The sequence below is a fragment of the Delphinus delphis genome, chromosome 4 (assembly GCF_949987515.2).
Source record: "Delphinus delphis chromosome 4, mDelDel1.2, whole genome shotgun sequence".
NCBI classification, from domain to species: Eukaryota; Metazoa; Chordata; class Mammalia; order Artiodactyla; family Delphinidae; genus Delphinus; species Delphinus delphis.
In genome coordinates this window covers 68673159-68699916 of record NC_082686.1, presented here as the reverse complement: position 1 = coordinate 68699916, position 26758 = coordinate 68673159, and the positions used below count along the sequence as shown (strand labels likewise).

The following is a 26758-nucleotide window of genomic DNA, read 5'->3' as shown; positions in this document are numbered from 1 at the left end:
AGATGTTCTCCCCACAGCAACAGGGGAGTGTGTGTGTATGTCTAAAGCCCAAGAAGACAAGTCAGAACTGTTCAGAGTTTTGGGACAAGACCTGGATTCAACTTCTGTAAACCTCACTTTCCTCATCTGTAAAATGGGGGTTCGAAGAGGTAATATATGTTAGAAAGTGCTTGGCAGGTAGTATGAGTTCAGTAACTATTAGGTATAATTATTTTTACTGCTATTGTGATCATAATTATTAAAAAGAGGTTATTCCCCCCCAAATTAAAAATGGGCAAAAGACATTTCTCAAAAGAAGATACACATATGACCAACAAGCACATGAAAAAATGCTCAACATCTCTAGTCACTAGGGAAATGCATATCAAAACCACGACGAGATGCCACTTCATACTCATTAGGATGCTACTGTCAGGAAGAAAAAAGGAAAATAACAAGTGTTGGTGAAGATGTGAAGAAATTGGAATCTTTTTGCACAGTTGGTAGGAATGTAAAATGGTGCAGCCAATGTGGAAAACAGTTTGGTAGTTCCTCAAAAAGCTAAACATTGAATTACCATATGATCTAACAATTCCACTCCTAGGTATACCCAAAAGAATTGAAAACAGGTACTCAAATAGATATTTGTACACCCATGTTCACAGCAGCATTATTCCGATAGCCAGAAGGTGGAAGCAATGCAAATGTTCGTCAGTAGTTGAATCAGTAAACAAAATGTGGTATTTACATACAATATAATATTCAACCTTTAACAGGAGGGAAATTCTGATGCATGCTACAACATGGATAAACCTTGAAAACGTTATGCTAAATGAAAGAAGCCACACACAGAAGGACACATATTGCATGATTCCATTTAATTGAGGTACCTAGAATGAGCAAGTTCTTTTTTTTTTTTAATTGAAGTATAGTTGATTTACAGTGTTGTGAAATGAGTAAGTCCTTAAAGACTAAAAGTAGAGTGGTGGTTACCAAGGGCTGGAGGGAGGGAGAAATGGAGAGAGATTATTTAAGGGGTACAGAGTTTGTTTGGGATGATGAAAAAGTTTGGAAATGGATGGTGGTGATAGTTGCACAGCATGGTGAATGTACTTAATGCCACTGAAATATACACTTAAAAATGATTAAAATGGTAAATTTTAAGTTATATATATTTTATCACAAACATAAGGAGATTACTAAGATTTTAAGGTGACATAACGTGAAAAACTTGCCTATATGTATTCTTTTAAGACTACATCCTTTTTCCATAGCGTCCATTGGTTATAGATATATTGCCTCCCCCACCCCCCAGCAAAACACAACACATACACACACACACACACACACACACACACACACACACACGCAGAGTCTGCCAAAGGAAGGCTGAAGAATGATATTTGTAGAGGTTAACAGACAGGGAAAGTTGGGGGAGTCAAATGAATCTAAAACAGGGTTGACTTGTGGGCTACATGTAGCCTGCAATTTGTGATGGTTTTTACATTTTTAAAAGGGTGTAAAAAAACAACAAAAAAGAATACCTGACTAAGGCCGCATATGGCACAGAGCCTAAAATATTTGCTGTTTAGCCCTTTTCAGGAAAAGTTTGCCAACACCTGGTCTGAAACGACGCTTTGGACTGAATTGTGTCCCCCAAAATTCATACGTGGAAACCCTAAGTCCCCCAGTGTTATGGTATTTGGAGGGGGGGGCGTTTGATAGGTGGTTAGGATTAGATGAGGTCGTGAGGGTGGGATCTTCACGATGAGATTCATGCCTCTAAGGCACTAATATCCTTGCACATGATACCTTTTACATATTTTTAGAGAGAACTTCCCTCTCTCTCTCACGTTCCTCACAAGGAAGCAAACATGCTAGCACCCTGAGCTCGGACTTCTAAAACTGCGAGAAAATACATTTCTGCTGTTTGAGCCACCTAGACTATGGTATTTTATTATGGCAACCAGAGGAGACTGAGATAAACATACTGTTCACAGTTCTACCATTAAGAGACTCTAGTTCTCACCTCCGAGATTTTACCAAAATCTGTTCTCTTCACAAATGAAAAAGGTATCAAGAAGAGGAAAGAACACCTACCAGAGAAAGCATGATCAGGGGATTTCTTTGAAATAACCAGAGTGGTAAGCAGTAGGTTCCAAAATGCTAAGAAGAATAGGGTTTCTACAATAGCGATTTTCTTATGTGGCACCAGCTGTTTTTCTTTGAATGTAATAAAAATGACAGCTTTTCATATACTGATGCTCCCTAAGCCTTTTCAAGCAAACAGGTGATGCTATTTGTTTGTAAAGGTTTTTCTCTTGCACCCATTTGTTTCTCCAGCTTGAATTTCTTTGTAAACTCCCTTGGCTAAATTACACAAGCCACCCACTCCCCACGCCTCCTCTCCCTTTGTAGAGCAGGTGGCTGAAACCTGCTGTCTATGGTGTGGAGGGTCCAACACGCAGCTCACCGCACCAGGCAAAGGAAGGTTTCCTGGCCAGCCAGGCTGCCCCCGGTCCATTCCCCCGTGTGTGCCATGATTGTGAACATGCAGCTTTGAAACATGGCTTCAAGACATTTTTGGTCAACCTAGCCCAAACCTGCTCATTGATCTTCCTGGTTTTAACTCATTCCATTCTACTCCTATTTTGTGTTATTGGATACTTATCTGCAAATTAGATAAGCTTGATCTCTGACTTTATGTGAGCCCCTCCCTAATAACATGTTGTACTTCCTATTGATCTGAAGATATCATTTGTACAGAATGATCATTTTCCCCATCCTTAGTCTTTTTAAAATTGTGACATGGTCTTCACAGCTGGATTCTGGGAACAGACTGTTTTCACATTCATCCTGAGTCTGAGTTTGTTACAGTTCTTTTGTTTATAGTCTAGTGGGGCGTTGGGACAGTGAATCAAATAACCTGCAGGCTGGATCAGAGTGGGAGGCCGGGCGGGGGGGGGGGGGGGGGCTTCTTTGTTTGCTTTTCCCTTATTTGAAGGCCTCTAAGACTCCGTAGAAACTAATATCAGGTATCAAAAAGCAGGCCACTGATTATGATTGAATTGTTTTGCTTTACCAATATCTGTTGAGCTCCTACTTGAGAAAATCACAAAGTGCTTTTGGGAATCAAAAATGAATAAAACAAGCTCCCTGCTTTCAAGACGATTACAATGCAAAATATTAGAAGAACTTCTTGTTTAACCCAAAGGTCTTTAAGGAAGGCTTCAGCCCATAGCTGTAAAAACATATCTCCTTAAGATGAGGAGGATTACAAAGTCTATCAAAAAGCAAAGTGTGCTCTGAAATTATATTTTAGTATAGATGGGTTTTAAGCAAGGATTTGGGGACAGACTGAAAAATGAAACATGAAAGCTTTAGAGGGGTTTAGCTTTTGCTTTACTTTGGCTAATATAAGAGTGCCAGGAAAACAAAAACTACCCTTGCTCTTGACAGTATAAAATTCTTATTATTTTTAGAGGGTAGTAACTATGGATTTATGAAATTCTTTGTGAGAGCAATTTAGTTAATAGGTATGTAAATGACTACTTATTTCATTGTGTAGGTGGATCACTCCATGTACACTTTCTGAGGAAGAATGTAAGTGCTAAATTAACATTGCAAATGCAGAAAAGCAAAAGTTAAGGTTAGAATGCCATACCTTTGTTGTATTAGATGTTAGGAGTAAGACAGAGACGATCCATCTTGTAATTGAAATTTGTTTGATTTCCTCAGTGGAATTTCTTATTCACATTCAACTCTCTAACTGCTCTTTTCGGATGTAAGAAAATATAAGTGAATTGGTGTGCAAGGTTGTTTCTTATTATCGGTTTCCAAGTGCCAAGGATCATCATAACCTAGCTGAGGTGGGAAGAGGGGGTGCTGAAAGTTAATACCACGGTAATAAATTTTCATGCAAGATTTGCAGTCTAAGGCATCTAGTGAGAACATCCCGTAAAAAACATACATAAGGAGCTCTGTTTAAAGTATATTGTTTTGGGGACTTCCCTGGTGGTCCAGTGGTTAAGACTCCACACTCCCAATGCAGGGCTCAATCCCTGATCGGGGAACTAAGATGCCACATGCCGCAACTACTGAGCCCATGCACTCTACAGCCCGTGCACCACAACTAGAGAAACCCACACACCACAGCGAAGACCCAGCGTGCCAAAATAAATTGATTAATTAATTAATTTTTTTAAAAGTTAAAAAAAAAAGTATATATTTTTTTCAGCATGAAAGCAACTTCAGAGGAGGCTAAGTATTCCAAAGCTCTTCTGGCTTTAGCCACCTCCTGTGATCAGCATGGAAGCTTCTGTAATCCTTGAGTTAAACCAGGCCTCATCCGGGGGGGGGCAGAAGTCACCAGTGGGGGAGAATAAATGGGCCCTGCCTCATAGCTGGTCTCCAGCCTCCCTCACGTGAATTCATCCTGCCCAGGGAATTAGCTTCAGTTGTGTTTTAATCATTATATTGCCCTTCTTTGAAACTTCCTTGGATTCCAAGTTGTCATGCAAATCAAATTAAAATTCTTGTTAATGGAACCCAAGGTTTCCACCAATTCACCCTTCTGCCATCTTACCTAACCATTCTTGGCTCCTACTAACGCCAGTTCACATTCTCCACATCAGGTCAGCAAACGAACATGCAGAAACTCACTCATCGTGTGTGTTTCTCCCTGTGGGCTACAGCTCATACAGTTTCCCCTCCCTGTCTCTCTTACTCATCAGTAAGCCGCGTTCCTTCTCACTTGGCTCTACACAATTGTTGTCATAGGCATGCATGTGTTCCTTTATGTGGTAAGCTCTTTCTGTGCTGTGCTATGGCCATTGAGAATGAAGACCAGGGCTGTGTCGACTTCTTCCACCCACCAGCTCTGTAAGGGGGGTGAGGGACTCGGCTCCCCACATGGTGAGTGCTTCTTTGTTAAGATGTTTTATGTGTTTGCTTTTGCTTTTGTCTTCCTTTTCCTACAGGTACAGAGTGAAGACAGTGTCCTCCTGTTTGTTATTGCCTGGACAATCACAGAAATTATCCGTTACTCCTTTTATACATTCAGTCTATTAAACCATCTGCCGTACCTCATCAAATGGGCCAGGTAAAGAAGTACAGGGAATGAAGACTAACTTTTGAAGTGATCTATCACTGTATTTTTCCTTTATTGCCTAGATACTATTTTTTATTTCTAAAAATAAAATTGTGAGAATTCCCTGGTGGTTCAGTGGTTAGGACTTGGTACTTTCACTGCTGTGGGCCTGGGTTTGATCGCTGATCGGGGAACTAGGATCCTGCAACCTGCGCGGCGTGGCCAATAAATAAATAAGTAAATAAATACGAAATTGTGTGAGACGGGTTAGGTAGAAATCTGGTCTGTAGATTTCATCAGAATACGTGACTGTACATAACTTTGATTAGTAGAAACACTTTAAAATTTTTTATCTCTACTTATTTCCTTGGGATCAATTCTTTTCAGTTAAATTATTCAAAAGAGATTTGATATTACCATCCATTTTTTGTCCATAGAAAATTTTACTGACGAGCTTCTGCCATTTTGATGGACCAAGTCCAATTCTTGTCTCAATTTTGCCAACAAGATAACTCTTAAATTACTTTTTAATTAATAACAAATGTTACATGGCAGTTTTAGCATAATATCAGTTTAGTTTGCTTTGAATATTTTTAGCAGTAATATTTGTTATGAATTGTGTAAAAGGCTGATAGTTCATCTAATTATCTGAACTAATGTGTGACACAGTTGTGAGCAGTTTTCTGAGTTAGAAATGACTACAGGAAGGAGTGACAAAGCCAAAGGATCAAAATTGTCCTTGGGGGGCTTCCCTGGTGGCGCAGTGGCTGAGAGTCCACCTGCTGATGCAGGGGACACGGGTTCGTGCCCTGGTCCAGGAGGATCCCACATGCCGCGGAGCGGCTGCACCCGTGAGCCATGGCCGCTGAGCCTGCGCGTCCGGAGCCTGTGCTCCGCAACGATGGTTCCTAGACAATTTATGAGTCTAGTGATTAAACAGAGACATAAACCAAATGTCTCCAACATTTCAAGCATGTGAACTTCTCCTTTTTCTTTTCTTTTTTTTCAATAAACATTTGTATTAGAAAATGGGAAAAATATAGCAGTTTCTAACCTAGCTGGGCAGACTTGTGAAAGCTGTCTATCCTGGTTATAGGGAAAGTTTATTGACCAAACCCTGATTTTACAATTAGAGAAAGATTCTTTTGTCCATTGTCTTCTGTGGCCCATGGAAGAGTCTTCCTTTTCCACCATCCTCCTCAGCGTGGCTGAAGGTAGCAATGGAGAACATGTCTTTCTTTTGTCACAGATTTCTCAGCACGATTCCTGTACCTGGACACTGAGAGCCCAGTATTTATTGTCAGCCACAAACAGCCAAAGGCTTTTTAGAATCTGAGCTGGTGATTTCTTTAGCAATACTTACACCTCAGAATGGCTTCCCGTTAGTTCCATAGGATGAACCTCTCTGAATTGTTTTTGAAACCTGAGGAACTCCTTTTTTTAAAGTGAAAAAAATTGTGTGGAGTCACCCATGTGATAGTAATTGTAGTTTTTTTGACTGGAAAATTATGTAATGACTAAAGGCTTATCATAAAAATTTTTAATGTCTTTTAAAATTAGGATATATTTTATTTTTCACAGTAGCACGTACAGACATTTGAAAAGTTGTAGCAGTATACACACGTTGGATGTGCTGTTTTTTTCAGTCCACAGACCAGATTTTGGTGTAGATTGTAGGGATTCCTAGACACCATGCTCCGACACCTTCCCCCCCAAACTCACCCCCACCCCACGAGGCAGGACCCTTCAGTATAAACCATGACTCAGTGCCCCTACTTCACCAATATTTGGCATCATCTCAATTATTTTAGGGAGTTGTTTTGAAGAGTTGTTTATTTAGGCCAAATTTTGAGGCTGACCAAACACATTTTTTTAGAACATTCAGAAGCATACTTGCTTTGGCCCTTTTCAAAAACTGGCTTGTAAAACCTGAATTTAAGCAGTGGGTAAACAGGGAAATATATAAACGATAGCTTTCTACCAAGTAATCAGTGTTGGTGGGGGTGCATCTTTCTACTAAAGCTGGCTTCGAACCTCAGTAATGAATGTTTTGTTTTGTTTTAGGTACACGCTTTTCATTGTGCTGTACCCAATGGGAGTGTCAGGAGAATTGCTCACAATATATGCCGCTTTGCCCTTTGTCAGACAGTCTGGCCTATACTCCATCAGTTTACCTAACAAATACAATTTCTCTTTTGACTATTACGCGTTCCTAATTCTGATAATGATCTCCTACATTCCAAGTAAGTAGATGTTTATGCATATATTTATTTATGTTTCAGAAATTGGCTCAAGAATAACTAGAGTGAAATGCCTTTGGTTGTTTTTACACCGTAAATCTAATTTATTGGGAACGCTTTGGTTTTTGTTGAATGCCGACTGTCAGAGGGAATTTTCTCTGGTAGTAATTGAATAAAGATGAACCCTTCTCAATACAGCTGCCAAAATGCAGTCCTTCTCAGTGTGTGTTTTAAACAGTGAATTCCAGGATAGGTTAACTGTCTATTGGAGGAGAGTACTGAGTGGAAAGCCATTAAAGACCTTACCTTGAGTTTTTCTGTCTCTTGAGAACTGCTTGTTGTGGTATTTGAAAAACACTGTAAAGAGATTTTTACATTTTTACCGTATCAAAATAGACAGTTACTTCACTTTTAAGGAATTGATAGTTAACTAGAAACAAATAAAATAAAAATAGATTAATTTATTTTTTCTATATTTCTTACTTTCTTGTTTGGAAATAAACAGAGTCATCTGAATAGGACATAGTGTTATCTTCAGGATGGTTTCCAATTATTTTAATAATTCCGAAGGTTTAAATATATGGATAATCAAACATGTCTATCAGCACATGAACAGAGAGAAAAAGCCATGTTTGAGGCTTCTCTGAAATGAGTCACGTTTGCTGAGGAAGAGTTGTTTACTCCTTTTCTCAAATTCTGATGTTCAGTTGCAATCCTATGATTGATTTCCACATATCCAAAAGGATCTTGTTTTACCCAAGGACACGTAAAGTTAATGTTTCTTCTCATTTAGCTACTTCCATAGGCATTGTGACTCTGAATCTTATTTTAGTCTGTGAGAGAGATGCTACGTTCTCCGCTAAACCTCAGGTTGAATTCAGACTGGAGGGTTGGATTTTTCTTCAGCCCACAGCATCAATTGAGTGAATCATCCTAACAGTCATAGGTGACATGTTTGTGTCCCCTGTGGAAAATTGCATTTCATGCGTTGTGAGGAAAAAAACCCACCCCGATTTCATGTGAACGTTTATCTTGGGGAAGTTCTTGGATGCAGTTCTGCTACATGACTCATTTTCTACTCTTATTAATGATCAAGTCCTCCTCTCTGGTGCTAGAACCATGGTGGCTAAAGGCCATCTCTCTTCCAATGTAAAAGGTAGCTGATTTTCAAACAAAAGATAAATATGGAAGAGTGTAAAAATTTAAGTAATAAAAATTAACTTAGAGCTTTTCACCTTTCTAATTTTGTTCCCCTAGAGTTTCATTTCCAGTCTCTAGAGCAACAGTTCCTAATTGCAGCTTTGCCACACCCAGGCTAACACATATCCCAGCAAGCACCACAGGATTTATTTAAATTCAACATAGGTCTTTGAATGGCGATAGATGCTGTATTGGGTGACTGGGAGAGGGGCAAGGAGAATATCATGAAATCAACCCAATAACAAGGTGCTGCGTCATTGTCAGAAATCTGGGGCCCCTACCTCAGAGTTGCTGCAAGGTTTTCTGTCTGTGGAAGAGGAGGAGGGGCTCTGTTCCAGGAGCAGTTCTCCGGGGCAGCCCGTGTCTGTCTGCACCTCGGAGTCTTCTTTGTGCTCTGGTGGGCAAGCAGTGCTGCCCAGCCTTTTGCTTCTGCCTGCTGACCTCTCAGCGTAGCGAAGGGGCCTGGTCAAGCACAGGAGGATAGGATGGTAAGATTCCTGAAGGAAAACAAGCCCAGTTCTCTGGGATTGTCCTTCTTGGCCTGAAAAGAGAAAACACAGACCTTAGAGCCAGCTGTCTTACAGGGAGTAGGGCAGCGCTCTCCTCTCAACAGACGTCTGCTTTTACCTCAGTCCTTCCCCCTTCTTCCATTCTCAGCCTCTTTTTGATAAGGGAACTTGGCTTGGTTAAAAGATGTATTCTTTCATTTCTAAGGCAGTTTAACTCTTGTAGAACAAGGACAGGGATTAAAAGGTTCCCTCCAAATCCCTAACTCCCCACCCCGGTCAGGATGGTCATGCAGACCATATTTGTGTCTGCTGGCACTCACTATGCTTCTGGCCTGAGCCAATGGCCCTGAATGTTTTCAGTTGTTTAGGTTGTTAATACTGAGACCAGTTTGTACAGTTCATTCCAGCCAGCTGCACATTTCCAACTTTCCAAAACTTGGTATTTATGAGAAGAAAATGCAGAGTTAGGAGAGGTTGCTGTTGATAATGCAGCTTTCTTTACCAAATTTGGTTTCCTTTCTACAACTTACGTTTCTTTTAACCCTCTTTAATGGGGAGTTAATGATATACATATCTTACATAAAGCAGCACCTCTTCATTATGGTCCTGACCTGCTGTTGCGTTGGTGCACACATAGCCCATATTGTGTGTGGCCCATGAGCCGCAGCCATGGGAGTTTTCTCATATCGAGGTGCTTTGGAGTCCCTTGCAAGATGCTCTTTTCCTCCTCTGCTGCAGATGCAGTATGAGTATGTACAGTATCCACAGGACTCAGTAGACATCTAAGTCCTGTTTACATCACCTCCCCCCATCCTTGTGCAAATTGGTGAAAGTTAGCTATAGGGGTGTTAGCTATAGCCTTAAAAAGGCTGTAGAAAGTTAGCTATAGCCTTAAAAAACAGGCTGAGAGAAATGAGAAACAATGAGTAGGGTGAGGGCGCCAAGAAGCAGGGCACTCTCCACGTTGTCAGTAACCATAACCGCACCTCTGATTTTTAGAGCAGCAGAAGAGACTTGCCCCAAGCAGAGCATTTCCAGTTGCTCTCAGCCTTCAAGTCTTAAGAGAGCCCATTTCCTTACAGGAAGGTGGGTCCAGTGACACGCACAGCTCCCTACCCCGACTCCGACACACCAAGCCAGACACACATAACGTGCACAGCCGCCATCTCCACCCTCCATGTCCTGAGCTGTAAGAGCAGAGGGTAGACTTCTAAATGGCCCGTTGGCAGGTGGAGATTTTCAGTGTAGTTAAAAGCAGTAGCCATGCATCTGGAATTGTTTCAGCCACTGTAGTTGGATTCAGTGTGAACTTGTGGGTAATTGAGATGGAGACAGTGTCACCCAAGTTCTGGTCACCAGGGAGTCACTCTCAGAGCAGTAGAGAATTTCCAACCCAAGTACCCCCATTCTCCTGGCCTCCCCCACACATTCCTTTCTCTTGGGCACTGAGAAACCTCTGGAAGATGTAAAAAAATGAAAGGGCCATATCGGCTCTCCAGTTCCGACCCCTGACACTCTGTAGCCAGGAGGCCCTTGCCTGGGGGATGAAGAAGGTGTACTTGGCCGTCTTGCTGCCACTAAGGGCCTAATGAATGGCTTCTGGATCGTCGTCCTCCCTCAGAGCCTGTGGGGCTACAGCCACCTTATGAGTGGCGTAATAACAAATGCAGCCAGTGGAAAAGTCCTTGGTGTACTTTGCCTCAAAGTTTCCCTTTACTAAAGTAGGTCTGTAGAAATGTGACTGGCCACACATTTTCAAATGATTACAATTAGCATTCCTTATGGTTTAATTATATCTTTACTTCCAGTTTTTAGATTATAGAGCTTGTCAAATTTTCTGGCTTTCATACCAAAATAGTTCTCTCACTGTTGAATTTTATGCACAAGCTGGGTCTTTTCTGTGAATAACTTCCTGCCTGCAAATAGTGAGTGGAGTGGATGGCAGCCCAGTTCGGCACTGGGGCCTCCTCTGCAGTTTGTCAGATCTGTGTGCACACACCCACTGATGTCTTGGAGTACTTTGGGAGGATCATTTGACATTTGGCCAACTTGGAATCCATTTAAAAAGGAAGAAACTGTGAGAGGAGAGTTGGCAGTAGTAGAAATTACCTCCCCCAAAACACAGGTTACTGTCTAAAAAATAGAGATTGGAGCGGTTGGGAAGGGAAGGAGGGATAGTGTACATCCAAGACCATCTCACTGGAGTTTTTCACATGGTTTTTGAACCCCCAGTTTACAGTAACCTTGTGAAGGTCAGGTAGTTTAAACTGGCATTTCCCAGCAGGGACACTATAAGCATTTGGGATGGCACAGTTCTTAGTCACGGGGGACTGTCATACTTTGTGGATTTTGGCATTCCTGGCCCCTTGCGCTGAATGCCAGTAATCTACCCCCTTCAATACTCGCCCCCCACCCGCATTTCTAAAGACTCCCTAGGGAGGCAGGACCACCCTATTCATTTGAGAACCAGTCCTTTTTAAAGTAATCTATTAAATGACCAAGAACAGAACCTCCGGTGCCTGAGGGCTTGCTTTTCATGTGGACTTTTTCCTCATCCAGACCTCGCTCAGTGGTGTTCAGATCAAATGTCACAGCGTTCCTCCCCCTCTTCAGTCTTCCCACTCAAAGAACAGCCTTTCTCTGGAAGTACTTTCAGGAGATCCTCCCTGATGACAGTGCAGTAACAGAGAGGCCGAGACTAAGAGTCAGGAGCCCCGAGCCTGGTCCTGACTCTGTCAGTGATTTGCTGTGAGACCCCAGGCACGCGCCCACCCTCTCTGGGGCTTGAGTTCCTCCTCTGTGAACAGGAATAATAACTCCATCACTAGAATTCTTCCCCTAGTTGTTGGGGAATCAGAGACTAAATGTGAAGATAATATGAGAGAGTGTAAAGAGTATTATTTGGCGGCTCTGTGGCATCTTGATTGGTAATGGTAATGTCAGTAGTGTCTGTCATTCCAGTCCACACTACCCTTCCCCCTCGGCTAAAGCGGGAAAGTCAGTCCCTCTGTGTTTTTCCTCTCTCTCCAAGCCCACTTTGTTACCTTCCTTAGTTGCTGAAAGAGAAAGTGGTCAGAGAGTCAGAGAGGACCTCAAGTCCGTGTGCTTTACATAGAACATGTGATTTTAAATCGTCTCCTTAATGAATTCTTTCTTTTCTTTCCAGTTTTTCCCCAGTTATACTTCCACATGATACACCAGAGAAGAAAGGTCCTTTCTCATACTGAAGAACACAAGAAATTTGAATAATTCCTGCTTCCTGCACACCCCCAGAAACAAACTTTCCAATGACAAAAGATGCTGCAGACTTTTTCTGTTTCCAGTACGTTTCATAGAAAATAAGTAAGAACTTTTTTTAAAATACTAAAAAAAACCAAAACAAAACAAAAACCAAAATCCAGTGTCACGTGGGCCTGGGATTTTATAAAAAACAAAACAAAAGCTGTTACATAAAACATCCTTGCTGGTCCATCTCAGCATGTTCTTTCCACCAGAAGTTCCCAGTACTTATGATGGCGCTGGAAAGGGGTTTGGCGTTTTTTATCCTCCTGTTTCCTTCATGTGTCTGATAAATAAAGATCTGTAATACTAAATACTTGAGCGTTACAGTCTGAGTAATGAAGTTGTGCCCGCTCAGTGCCCAGCTTGCAGCAGCTATGTTTCAGTCTGCAGTGTGTTTAGCATTCCCTCTCAAAGTGCTTGACTGCATGCTGGAAGCCATTTGTCCTCTGGAATGCTCTGAAGTTATGGCTGGGACCTTCCCCCCTATCTAGTGAATGACTTATACAATGTATATATGTCTGTGAAACTTTGGAGTAGTGCCTATAATCAGAAAACAGCTAGAACCCTTTTGTTTGTTTTCAGTCGAGTCATTACTGCCTGCCACTACGAAGTGTGCCTGAATTTAATAAGTATGTGTATATTGTAGAGAAGCTACTTTATCTGGGGCTCAGCCTCAATCATATTTTAACAGAATGACAGTTCTCAGAAAGGGAAAGCTCAGTCACTAGTCAGCGACAAGTACCTTTCACAGTACCATTCTCAGAACACCCTTGAGCAAGGTGTTTGCCAAGAGCAATTCTTACTTAGGGACCTGACGCCAGTCTAGTCGCACAGGAGTAAAGAATCCATTAACGAAAGCACACGGAAGGCGTTACTCTAAAAATGGAGTCTGGAAGAACAGTCAGGAATGGGTTCATATGCCCTTATTATTTTACCTTCACATTTTCATTCATCTCTTCTGTTTGGATACTCTTCCTAATTATGGTCCTGTGTAATTCCCACCAAGTTGTAAGTCCAGAGGCAGTGAAATGTTCCAGTTGGGCAGTCATGAGCTAAAAGTAGTATTGTCCCCACATTTTGGATCAGCCAAGAAATACTTTGGACATATGGACATTGTCTAATTAACATGATGTCGCCATACTTTCATTGCTAAACTGTGCATTTAAGGCTCTTCAGGAAAGGGTTGGATAAAAATGTAAAGCCCAAGTTTAGATGTGCATTAGATTTTAAACACAGAGTGTTCTTTGTGCAAACTTCACCCCCGTTTTTTTTAATTGGTTGATCTGTAAAAGTCTAGCTTACTGACTGATTATCAATTAAAATATAATTGCTAATATTAGAAGTGTCGTAATGGAAAACTAATTTTTAAATGCTTATTTTCATAGAAGCTTGAAAATTAAGATGAAAATGAGAAGAAAATATGCAGCCTATAATTTGATGCAGGTAGATGTGTAATAAATTATTTTTGAATTAAACATTAAAATTCTGCTTCTTAAAGTTAGCACTCTTAACTTGGGCGTGTTGAGATTAGAATCTATTCTTGTATTTGATAAACAAAATATGTGGGAAAGATTATTTTTCATGCTTTTTCTTTTTATTTTTCCAAAAATGTATTTCTACTATAAAATAGAATCAATTTGGGTTATATTAGCCTTATTATTAATTTGAGTAAGATTTTTTTCATTTGTTTTTGGAATAGTTGTAGAAGATGGGATGAGAAATGTAGGTTTTCCAGGATTGCTGGCTTGGGGGTTTTATTCGGGCCTCTCTATTATAATCTGTCACTATGAAAAACAGCCTGTCACAAATAGTGGTTATGCATCAAATTGAACTTTGGCAACAAGAACGCAGCGAACAACTCCCTTCTCAAAAAGGGTCTCAACCCCAGTGTGCATTTTTGTCCATCAACATTTGAAATGCTCGTTGAAGATAAGTAAGCCATGCCACCACCGTGTCCTTCAGTCACCTCTCTCAGTAACTGGTTTCTTTATCTCTAACATGAATTCATTTCTCTTTGGAAGTGGTGGTGTTCTCTTATGAATTGAGAACATCTAACCCCACCAGATGTCACATCTTCTTATAAAGTGTGAATGAGGAAGGTGGTGTTTTGGTGGGTATTTTGTCAGACTTACCGTTTTCATTTCAGGGCACAGTCAAAGGCATCAACTGCCCAGCCCCCCACCTGATTGGGTGTTTCAGATCCCCCACTTCGGGTACCACCTTCTGGCAGAAAATTCTTTGAGGTACGCAGTAGTGCTTTGTAGACACGAGCTGCTAATCCGCATCTTGCTGTGTTCTATTTGCTAAGGTTGGGTTCATTCATTTAACACGTACTGACTATCATCAAAGGCACCGTGGAGAGTTAGTCATGGAATAAAGCACATCCTTCCTGATGAAAACGTTCCTCTGGAGCAAACTTCTGACAGGAAGGGTTTAGACAATGTAGCGTTAAGGCATGTGAAGAGATTGTGCCCTCACTTCACTCATGTTTCTGGTTATTCATTTATAATAAAAGGTTGGCATTGATGTGGTACAACCTGCAAATTATTTTCAATTCTGAGTTTCAGATAAAACGTTATAAGACAATATCCGTACATAATGCTCCTTTGAAATTTGGGTAAAAAATTATACAACCTTATATATAGTCATTTTTATATTTTTTCTATGTTGGGAAAACCAAAACTGTAATTTTATAAGTCTTTGATTCACTAAAATTATATAATTTAAATGTATTTTTTGTATATTTAGAAATAAGGAGTTCAAAGACTATGCTTAACTTTCTATGCATGCATTTGGAAGCTGTTTTTACCTGATAATGTAGTAATAAGTTGTATTCATAAAATACTGATCTGTGTTGCATTTCAAAATAAACTGGTGTGTGCTCTGCCTGGATTTGAAATACTGACCAGTGAGTCTAGTGATTTTTCACACTGAATTGGCCTGAGAATGGTGTTGTAGGATTACGGAAGAGTTACAGTTCTGTTAACGGATTCCAGCTCTTTCTTTACAGTTTTAAAATCTATTTCTGCTATTCACTAATGGTTCTACACTTACAGGAAAAATAAACAGATTATATTAAGAGGTTTCCAAAAAGTCATTCTTCCTACCAGTCAGTCTTCAAGCTTACCAAGCCAGTCTCCAACCTGGCTGCAGAAGGACAAGACAGATTCCTCATATAGGGGACCAAGAAAAATAAAAAATTAACCAGTAAAAGATTGAGGGCCCTTTTCTTACAATGTGTGTGTGTGTGTGTTTTAATCTAACTTTTCTAATGTAAGTGGAGAGGGGAAATACTGTTGCCCAGCAATGTTCATCTTATAATAAAACCAGTACTTGGTCAAGTGGTTGAGTACCTCCTCCTGAAAACAACTCCAAATACAGAGCAATCCTGGGCACTACTTTACACACTGACGTCCACAGTAACAAGTGGGCAGAAAGACACTGAGAAGGGTACTCGGCTCAGCCACTTCTGACCTGCTAGTACTAGACCCTAGATTTCCTCACCTCATAATGAAAGTGCTGATGCGTCCCTGTGCCGGTCGCTTTCTAGTTATTTCTCTGGGTGATCTCAGGGTGCCTCCAGCAGGGACATGCCCCCTCCTGAGTCTGCCAAGTTTTTCTCAGAGTTGTCACCGTTGTCCAGGACCGTGGTCTTTGTTCCAAAGAGGAACATTTTCTTTCTGAACGCTGTCTGGTCACAGGCATTACCAGTACAGTGGTTAGGACCACCTCTCTCCTCACATAGAGTTTAATCTGCTTCGGAGACAGGCTTTCATTTATGAAAAGAAAGAAAATTATTTCAACTGAAATTGAAGAGCGGAGGTAAAGTTAATAGTAGAGGCTACACAGAAAACACAACCTTTCAGTCTTAGGGTGGTGATGGGAAACCAGCCAGGGCTTTGTAATTTGTCATTGTCATATTTTATGGCAACTATGTGTACTGTGTTAGCATAAGCCCCAGCCTGAGGAATTACCATTGGTATAATTAAGAGACCTACTGTTACACACAGCGTTCCGAAAATACTGCTGTGTTGTTCTGTTCCCTTTAACAAGAATGAAGACTAGCTTTGCAATTCCTCATTTTTTTTTTTTAATCCCAGCACTACAAATAGACTGGTTCGTTGTTATACAGTTTAGTGGTGAAGAAACTGTTCTAAACAACTATTAGCAAAAATAGCCACACCTATTAAACATTCCCCTGCCGGCAACTGGGAACCAGAGTTAGAAGAGAGAGCTGTCTGGGGTTATTTTTGACCAACACTTTTACTTTAAACATGTGAGAAACTAATCTTTTTTTTTTTTTCAAATTTAGAGAGATACCCCGATACCCCTTATTGTTATAGGGGTAGGTCTCATTACCAAAAATAATCTTTTTTTCCCATAAAAAGGCAATTCACCTTAAAAGTCACTTGATGAGCAAAAATAAAATGTGAGAGGCGGTGTACTTAAGCACCTAGTACCCATTTCATAAATCTGCTTATGTTTGGAAATTGTGTTTTCTGTTCACTAATTCCAGAACATGGACTTATTACAACGGCAGTGCTTCCACATCTATCTTTGACTTTCGTGGATGCAATCCAGATGCATTTCCAGATGCTGGACTTGGTTAAAACCCAAAGGCGATTTCCGCCTCCGTGTTGTCGTAGCTGGGCTGTCCCGCTGGAGGGCAGCACCTCACAAGCGATCCGGGGCCTTGGGAGTCAAAGGCGTTTGGAACACAGCTTCGGTCCAAGGGCGCGGAAGGGGCAGAAAGGCGCACTATAGCAAATTAGTCACAGATTTCTCTTGTCCATATAAATTAAAGGCAGCCCGATCTTAAAGCATATTCTGGAGGGGTACAGGAAATAACACTTTTTAGAGCAAAAAAACCCAGCTCGGATGCGTGCTTTGAGGCTCCAGCTATTGTCTTCCGCCTTGGGAGACCTCCCCGGCTGGGACCCTGCAGGCTGCCTGGCTTTGAAATGAGAGATTTTGGAGCTGGTCGTAAAGCAGGTGTTAGTGCTCCTGTTTAATGGAGAGCCTGCTTGTTAATCTTTGAAACGTTCAGGAAGGTCAGTTCCCACTCTTCTGTCTCTGGATATTTTTGGAGGGTGGCCGGGGCCATGAAAAAATGTCAGGCCACCTTATAAGGCCGTGTCTGGCCCCGAGAATGCTTGTCTGCAGCATGTCCAGTACACTCTGTGGGTGTGAGTTAACTTGACTCTTGGACTGTGAGTTTTCTCATAGATTTAAAATACTTCTATTCATGCCATGGATTATTGTCTCTTTAACAGCCTTAAAGTCTTCCTCAAGAGCTGTTTAAATGACACCGATTTGGGACATACCAAATAGATAACCAAGGGCACACGTAATGCCTCTACAACCACACTAGTTGACTGTGCCAGGGCAGACAGGGATAGTCTTACAGCAGGTGGTTTATTTAGCCAATGTATGTCAAAGTGAAAACCACAGAATATTAGTTATGAGGTCATGGGAGTATGGATATGCTGGGGGGAGCGGTTCTGTAGTTTAAGTTGAAACAAAGTTTTCTCTCCTGCTGTGCTTTTCAGATCTTTTTGCACCTGAATGCAGTTTGTGACTCTCCAAGAGATGGGGTGCTACTGCAGGCTTTTCGAAAGCTATTTTCAGTCTTTATCCTTGAAACATCTTCAGGGCTAGAGCTCCTTGAACACCATGAAAAATACTAATCTGTTAGCAGCTTTCCCCATCAGAGGATGTTAACATGTCCTGGGGGCAACAGAAAAAGAGATGCACGAGGGCTTAGCCTGGGATCTGGGAAGATTTTCCTTGTTTTTTGTTTTTAATAAACCACCATCTCAAATAGGTAATGAATTACACATGAGATTGAGAACCCAGGTGTCAGCAACCCTGGATGGAGTCTACCATTTGCTACTTTCTGGTGCGTCTAAAGGGAGCCTACCAGTGGATGTGAACTTATCTGTCTGAGAAGACCCAGCTGGGACCAACAGCCCCAAATTGGATCAGCCAACTGCCACTCCCCCTGTGCCTACACCCCAGTTTAAGTGCCCGCTGTCAGCCCGTTACTCAGGCTCATGTCCTCTTTGAGGCTCCTGGTGTCAGGAAATCATCTCCCTGACTTTACCCTCATTCCTGAACGTCACCAGGTGACGGCTGCTTTGTCCTGGTGTGCCCTGTTATCTGACAAGGCCTTAGAGTTCCTTTCGCTCTGGGTGGCATCCTCCCCATGTCAGCTCACCACCTAGATGCTTGGGAGCCAGAGAAGCCATCACTCTCTGTGCAGAGGAAACTGAGGCTCTGAGAGGGCACGTGACTTCTCCAGGGCCACATAGTGAGACAGCTGGAACCAGTTCTCTGCCCGCCCCGCCCCCCCCCCCCCCCCCCCCCGCCAGGGCAGCTCCGGGGCTATGCCCTGCCCTCTGCTGCTCACACCCATCCATGGCTTTCTGAAGCTTCCAGCTCTCTCACTGTTCCCCATCTCTCCCTGTTCCCCAATCTCTCTTGCCCATGACCCCTCAGGCTTCCCATCAGACTCTCCTGCCAGACTCCACCATTCTTCTCACTGTTATCAGAACCCCCGTGCCCCTCTGCCCTCCCACTGCACCCTCTTGGCAAAACCCTGAGCTGGGATCATCCAGCTGCTGCCCTTCGCTGTGCCTCACCCTTGGGGCTGCCTGGCTGGCACTGCCCATGATTCCCTTTAGACTCCATCCTCCTTAAACCTCTGACTCACTCCCAGCCCAGGATAACACCCCCAATTTCAGAGAAATGTGCCATCAGGTAGCAATTCCTTCAACTTTCTATCACCACGTCTATAGACTTACCTATACTGAGCATACCCTTTTCTTTTCCTCCTGTTAGAATGGAAGGGGTGACCTTCTGTCCAAAGTTAATCCCCTCCTTGTGTTCTAGATGTTTCCACCACACACACACACACACACACACACACACACACACACACGCACACACACGCACACACACACACTTAGGGATCTCACTCCAGCCATCCCATCCTCTCTGTACTTCCTCTTTGCCGTCTCTTCCCATGGAGTGCCTCCCCATCTTGGCTTTGACCCCAGCCCTCCACCTTCTCTCCTCCTGTTCTCCTCTGCTTCTCACCTCCCACTCTTCCCGTCGCCCCCAGCCTGGCTCTTCCTGTCATGCCACCGACACGGCTCTGTTCCAGGTCACTAGTGACCTCCTTGTTAGGAAATCCAGTGTATGCTTTGTGGTCCTTGTCGTACGGTTGAAATTGGGGTACTACCTGCTGGATGTTAGAAATAATGATATGGTTTTGGAGTAGACTGGGGGCCCCAGCAATACCCAGTCCTGGCCCAGAACTCTCATTTTTTCTCCATGCATCTCTAATGAAGGTGTATGTGAAAGAAACAAGGGGGAACCAGCCAACAAAATGTGTAATGGTTAACTGTGGCTTGAGCCCCAGGGGAGCATTCTGGTAAGCTCCTCATAGAACACTCATGCTTCCTAAACCAGTAAGAGGAAGTAGCTCAGACTAAAGGCAATCGTGAGACCTGCTCAGCTTACCTCTCACCCTGTTGTTCATAGGTCCTACCACTGTGATAGAAAGGCTGACCCAACACACCACCATCTCCAGGGAAGAAGTACTCACAGATGGAATGCCTGTGCCACCATGCTTGGCTCCAGGCTGGCCTGGGCTGGGAAGGACAGGAAAGCATCCAGGGAGAAAGAGCAGATTTGGCTCTGCGCACCACCTAATGGCTAGAAGAGCCAGAAGAGAGACCCACACCCCTGTACACCAACCTCCTAATGATGCCCATTGACTCCACTCCCTCTAGCTAGCAGATGGAGCTCCATCAGAATCTCGAAACTGAGCACAAAGATTAGCATTCCTCTTCCTTGGGAAGGAGCCAAGACATGCTGAGGAGAATGAAGAGGGATCTTGGAATGCCTCCCAGGAAGCCAACATGGTTCTCGAAATGATCTTTGCTCTGGACAGCCCGCTCCTCTGGTTGCCTCCTGCCTCCTTGACCAAACTTGCTCAAGTCTCTGCCAAAACCCCCTGACTCACAGGTTGAGTGCATCAAGGATCGCCCAGGGTACTTGACAAAATCAGATTCCTGGCTCCCTCAGAGCTCCTGAATCTGAATCACTGGAGATAGAGACTGGGGCTGTATTTTCACCCAAGCTCCCGGGGGATTCTGGTCCAGGGGCTTACTCTGAAGAACGTTGCCTTCAGGGCTCCTGACCCTGAAGGTTCCATCCTAACTCCTTACTTCAAATCTGAGGCCCCTGATCACCAGCCCCCGGAGCAGATTTGGCCCTTGAACATGTTCTCTTTGGCCCACATTACTTTTTTTTTTTTTTTTTTTTTTTTTGGCGGTACGTGGGCCTCTCACTGCTGTGGCCTCTCCCGTTGCGGAGCACAGGCTCCGGACGCGCAGGCTCAGCGGCCATGGCTCACGGGCTCAGCCGCTCTGCGGCATGCGGGATCCTCCCGGACCGGGGCACAAACCCATGTCCCCTGCATCGGCAGGCGGACTCTCAACCACTGCGCCACCAGGGAAGCCCCCACATTACTTTTTTAAATTGAATCAGTTGTGAACACTTTAAAGTTGAGACATGTTATGTAACCATCTAAGAGAAATCAGAAGATGAGGCAGCAAGAGTCACTTTCCCATATGTTGGGCATCGGTGAGAACCCAGGAGGGCTGCCCATGGGACTGGGTGCTCAGGAAGGGATCAGGCTCAGGCCACGGTGCCCCCTGTCACCGCCCAGCCAGGGCCCTCTGGAGTCTGACGCAGGAGCTGGAGAGGAGGAGCAGGGCTGCCACGGCTTCACGTTTCCTCTCTGTGCTGATGACTGCAGGCCTCTGACTCAAGCCTGCATCCGTCTCAGAGCTCTACTAGACCCCTTCACTTGGGCATCCCGTAAGCGCCCAGAGCTCAGCCTATCCAAAATGAAACTCCCCGCCTCCCCCTGCCACAATCCCTTCCTCCTCCCCCGTCCTAGTCTTTCCCACCTCACTGGATGGCATCCCATCCACCAGCTGGCCAAGCCAAGAACCTGGGAGTCATCTCCCCTCTTCTGCTCCCTCACTGGCCCTCACTTAGTTTTTAATCAGTCGCTAAATCCTATTGATTCTATCTCCAGAGGATCAATAGAATTTATCAACGTCCCTCCTCCGCTGCCTCTTCTCTTATCTGGGCCACCACCATCTCAGCTGGACGGCAGCAGTGGCCTCCCAACAGGCTGTCAGCTTCCACGCTTGCCCTCCCCCCAAATCCATTCTCCATACAGAGCCAAAACAGCCTTTTCAAATGCGAGTATTATCACGCGTTCTCTGTCTCAGCCTGCAGTAACTCCACTGTTCTTGGTGCAACGTCCAGACCCCTGAACCTGACCCAGTGACTTTCTGCGACCTGTGTCGGCTTTGTCTCCACCCTTCTGCACCCCATGTTCATGAAGACCTATCAGGCCCTTGGGGCGCCTGGCTCTCACCTCCTGGTCTTTGTCCAGCACATTCCCTCTGCTGGGAGGTTCTCCCTCTCCACCTGGTGAATTCCTTCCTGTCCTTCAGGAGTGGCTGTGGCCTGGCCTCCAGGAAGTGCCTGTCCGAGGTCCTAGGACCGGCCCTGGTGTACTTCCTGGATGCTCCCACAGCGCCAGGGAGCCAGAAAAAACCAGGAGCCCCGTTAAGTGAGAGTTTCAGGCAACAGTGAAGTATGTCTCATGCAATATTGTAATTTCTGAGGCCACTGTGACAGTGCTTATATTTCCCTCCCATTTCTCACTGCCATCTTTTCTCACCTGTTTGCCTGTCAAGACTGCAGACTCCACAAGGGTGGGAACTCCTCCAGGCTTGTGGACCACTGTATTCTCAGTCCCCAGGCTTCTACTAGGGTCTGGGGGACTGGCAGGAAACAAAAACAAGTGATTAAATAGGGTCGTTTCAGATACCAGTAAGTCCTTTAAAGAAACTTAGGAAGTCAATGTGGTAAGAAGGGGCTGGGCCTGCAGCTTTGGCTCATGTGTTCAGGCTTGGCCTCTGAACAGGGATGGATGCAGGATTCGATCCAAATTCCACAGATCCCAAAGCGCACAGTGGTTTCCCTCCACCATGCTGTCTCCCTGCTCCCTGGAGCACAGGGGCATTGGCAGGGGGCAGGGGGTTCATTTAGGATGACTTTCGGGGGGTACCCCACCCAGATAGTCTCTCAAAGCGTACAGCTGCCGGCTCCTTGGAGACTTTTGGTGCCCTTGGGTCCCCTGGCAACCCCCTGAACCAGGCTCCCTGAGAAGCCCAGTGGATGCAATGGGAGGTGGAGGTCCAGGAAGGGCTCCACCTCCTGGGTTCCAGGCTGCAGCACTCTGCTTGACACCTCCAGTCGGAGCCCTGGGGGTCTGAGCTCAAAACCCTACCTCCCCACCAGACTCGGCCTTTTCCTCAGGCGCTTCTCATTAGCCAAGCTGATGACAGCTGAGAGTTTGGTTACGAGGAATTCTCACAGCCTGGGGGTTGCTTATCCGCAGCAGCTCAGGACCAGAGCTCCTCCCCGGAGCTGGGCTGGGCCCGGCCTACAGTGCCCAGGGTGCCCAGATGTGTGCCCACATGCCATGGGCATCTCTGTCCACAGGCTAAAGCCTACATTTGTTTGATTACCTCTGCCTCTTCTCCCCTGCATTAGGACAGCTGATCAAGCTGAAAGCTCCAGGCACTTCTCATAGCCTGCCAGCTGCTTGAGGCTGCTTCATTTCATATTCAAAGTCAGGAGAAGATGAGCAGCCCCACCTGCTCCATGGAGAACTGTCACTGAACACCACCCACCTCGTACCTTCCCAAACCTCCAGCCCATGTTGTACACGAGGGAACCATGACATGTCAGAACCGGAAGGGGCCTCACAAGAGCATCGTCACCTGCAGCCTCCACTTGTCCGGACACTGAGTCCAAGGAGAGACAGGAACACAGGCGGTCAGTGGCAGAGCTGGACCCCGCATTCCCGGCCCACAGCACGGCCCTGCAGGCCACTTCTGGGTGTACGATGAGGGGATTTCATGCTCCTCCAGGGACTTGAGCTTCCTGTCGAGGGAGGCAGAGCCTCAGCTGCCCACACTGTGATTTCAGGTGCAGACTTACAAGGAGATTGGAGAATCGGGGGAGATGGACCCTCCCAGACCCTGGAAAAGATGTCAGGGACACTGCCCGTACCCGGAAGCTTGGAGGACACAACCGGGGGGGTCTGTGCCAGGCCGCCCTGGGAAGGCTGAGGGCGACAGGAGGAGGAGGCCTGCTGTGGGGTTCCAGTGGCCCCTCTGACCGCAGAAACCCCGAGGTGGTACAGCTTAACCCAGGCCCGTGAGGGTTTCCCAGAGTTCCTACAGGTATTAAACCAAGAAAGGAAGTTTGTGGGCTTCTTCCGGAAGTCCCAGCTCCCAGCATCAGCCCCTCTCCCCTCATTGGAGAAGCACAGCCTGGGATGCAGCCTGCAAATGTGGGATCCCAGGGCTCGCCGAGCCTCCTGTCAGGAATCTTGATTCAGAGCCAGGCAAGTTGGCTTCCCTGGTATATTTAGAAAAGTCAGGCTCCGGTTGCTCCCTGTTCCCTTACAAAGTGTGAACTGCACCCATCACATGGAAATGTGATTCACTTCTCAGCAACCAGGCTGAGCTGCTTCCCACCGCCTCCAAACAACCCTCCCTCTCTGCCCCACTCAGCCCTCCTGCGCCCATAGCTTCATGTTCTCCGCCTGGAGCTGAGGGCTCTGGCAATGCTGTGGCCGCGGAGAACAGGTGGAAGGCAGCTCCAGGGTCAAAGGCAGAATGGCTCTTTTGCATCTTTTTGGCAATGCATTGGTCTCGCTTAGTCTGGTTCCCTTCTAGAAATCTGGATGCTTCTTCCTCACCGTCTCCTAACCCTCGATTCTCGATCCCCCCAGCCCACACTGCTCCTCCTGCGGTCTGAAGCCTTGGAAAGGCTCACAGTTTGGTGGTGAGATCCTCATGGAAACAAGTGCGGTAAAGCTGAGGTTGCACCCCTGCAGTCTGTGAGCTGAACGTGGCTTTTTTTTTCCTTTTCTAAAATGATTTGCTAAACTGTTTTGGTTACTAACATTTTTAAATTAAGAGGGTTCACATTTTTAAAAATTAATTTCCTGCTTCTCTTGAAAAAATGCCCTGGAGTTCTGGCAACCCTGGGCCCCAGTCCTACAGGGCACATGGCAGGGTCAGGGTGGAGGCTCTCCCTCCGGATGGGCAGGTTCTCCAGGCTACCCCACCAGGCCGTGCGTTCATTTGTGTTTTGGATGTGTAGCTCAGACATCTAGGGTCTCTCTCCTGCTATACCCGGATGTACCTGCACATAGCAGGCGTAAAGCAGCTGTATAGCCCCTGCTGTAGGGACACAAAGGAGATGTCATTTCTCCCTCTCCTCTTTAATTTCTCATTCTTTTGATCCTCAGTCCCCCTAATTTATCTCCGTTTTTCTCTCCACCGCTCTCTAGTGCCCTATGTTATTGGTTTGTGTGGTTCTATTTTTGCCCAGCACCAACCTCCCCAACCTCTGCCTGGTTACTTGGAGACAGAGCAACACGGAGCTTCAGAGTCAGGCCTGAGTTTGATTCCTGCTCCACTTTCTGCCCTCACCACTTCCCCGAGCCTCTTCGACATATAAGATAGGGACAAAATAATACCTAGTTTACAGGGTTTCTGGGAGGAGTTAAGGAGCCCCTGCCCTGCTCGTTAAATGGCTGAAGGGACTTGAGTTTGCTTCAGTGGAGGGCAGAGCAGAGGCTGTGGCCACCTTGCCAGACACTGCGGGAACCTCAGCCGCTTCCTCACCTCGTGGTCCCGGGAAGTAAGGAGTCCAAGTGCACAGGCTGCTCCCCAGGGGCCCCAGAGGTGGCAGTGCCTCTGGCCCTTGAGGGCAAGAACTCCTTTAAATGACGGGTCTCATCTGGTTGGAGGACATTGTTCAGGCCCAGGCTGGGCTCATCCGAGGAAGCCAGGCCAGTAGGACAAGCCAGGGCCTCAGACCACGTGTTCCCCTCCTTCCTCCGAATGACAAGCTCCAATGCCTGCCCAGACCCCGTATCTGCCCGGGGTCTTCCAGCTGGAGCCCAGTCATGGGCTGAAGGAAACCATCAGTGGAGGCGTGACCAAGGCCAGGGGTGAAGGTAACCGCCTCTCCTCCTACTGGGAGGCACCAGCTTGGTGAAAGTACACTGGACTCTGTAAAGGACCACATCACAGAGTCCCTGCTGTGTCACTCTCTCCCTCCCTGCCACGGGACCCAGTGTCCTCCTCTGAACAATGAGGGGGTGAGTTCTGGGAACTCTCAGGCAGCCCCTGACACCATGTGATTTAGTCAAGCACAGGGGAGGGACCATATGTTGGAGAGGTGCTCAGGTGATATCAGATCCACAGGTGCAGGAGTAAAAGCTGACAATATGGAATAAATATAAATCAAGGCAGCTGATCTGAGGCTTTAGGGTGAGAGAAAGAGGCCTGGAGCAGAAGGGGTTTGTTTGGTCCATGCTCAGCACCCCCAAGTCTCCCCAGGATGCCCTCTACCCTCAGGCAGCATTACCTCAGGGTAGGTTTCTTTTGGTATTTCTTTGATGACAATGTTGCCAGGGGACCCAGGAATATGAAAACCCAGAGGCACTTCCTCCAAATGCAGAGTGACTCACCCACGTGCTGGCCCCTAACGCAAGGGCGACCCATGGAGAATAACAGTAGCTGATATTTAACACGTACAACGTGCCAGGCACTGTTCATATTTTTTCATGTATATTAACTTGTGTATTTCTCCCAACAGTTCTACGAAGTCAATACTGCTGGACTCCCATTTTACAGATGATGAAACTGAGGCACAGAAAGGTTAAGTAACTGGGCCGTGGTGACCTGGCAGGTGAGTGGCAGAGCCTGGACATAAAGCCAGAGGGCGTTCCAGAACCCGCACGCTCCGTGACTACACTAATTATATCGCTTTTACTGTTGCCCCAAGGCCACAGGGTGCTCTGTGCTGTGCCCCCAGCCTCATCCCCTTCCGCCTCATCGACACTGATTCAGGACTTGGGGGGCGGGGCCCAGGGACGTGGTTTTCACAAGCGCCCAGCTGATTCTGATGCACACGCAGGTTTGAGAAGCACGCACCAGAGGACAGGTGGGGAAGATAACGCAGACAGTGAGACCACCCAGGGCGCAAGCTGGTTAATGTAGAAATTGGAAGCATGTCTGTGCATCAGAGGGAAAGGCTGGAAGACCCTCCCTGTGGCTCCCTCTGTGGGATGGGGTCCTCTTCCCTCTCCACCTGGTTAATTCTCACCTTTCTCTCAAATATCACTCCTCAAGGAAGACCCACCCCAGTAACCCCTGGGTCCCAGCTCCCTGCGGTCGTTCTTGTTGTTCTGTATTTCTTTCCTGGAGCCCTAGTATGGGTGGCACTAAATGACTGCCGTTTGTAGGTCAAGTTCTGTGCTGCCCTCTAGGACGTAGGCT

The 26758-nt window shown here is 45.4% G+C and overlaps 1 protein-coding gene across 1 annotated transcript in view; it reads left to right on the top strand.

The window, feature by feature from the left end:
• Positions 1 to 15596, top strand: part of HACD2 (3-hydroxyacyl-CoA dehydratase 2) — a 92276-nt gene extending 76680 nt beyond the window's left edge. Inside the window, exons 5-7 of the mRNA XM_060010775.1 lie at positions 4959 to 5080; positions 7133 to 7311; positions 12184 to 15596. Of these exons, the coding sequence (XP_059866758.1) occupies positions 4959 to 5080; positions 7133 to 7311; positions 12184 to 12266 (384 nt within the window). The 3' untranslated portion in view covers positions 12267 to 15596. The remainder of the gene's footprint in view (positions 1 to 4958; positions 5081 to 7132; positions 7312 to 12183) is intronic.
• The last annotated feature ends 11162 nt before the right edge of the window (positions 15597 to 26758 follow it).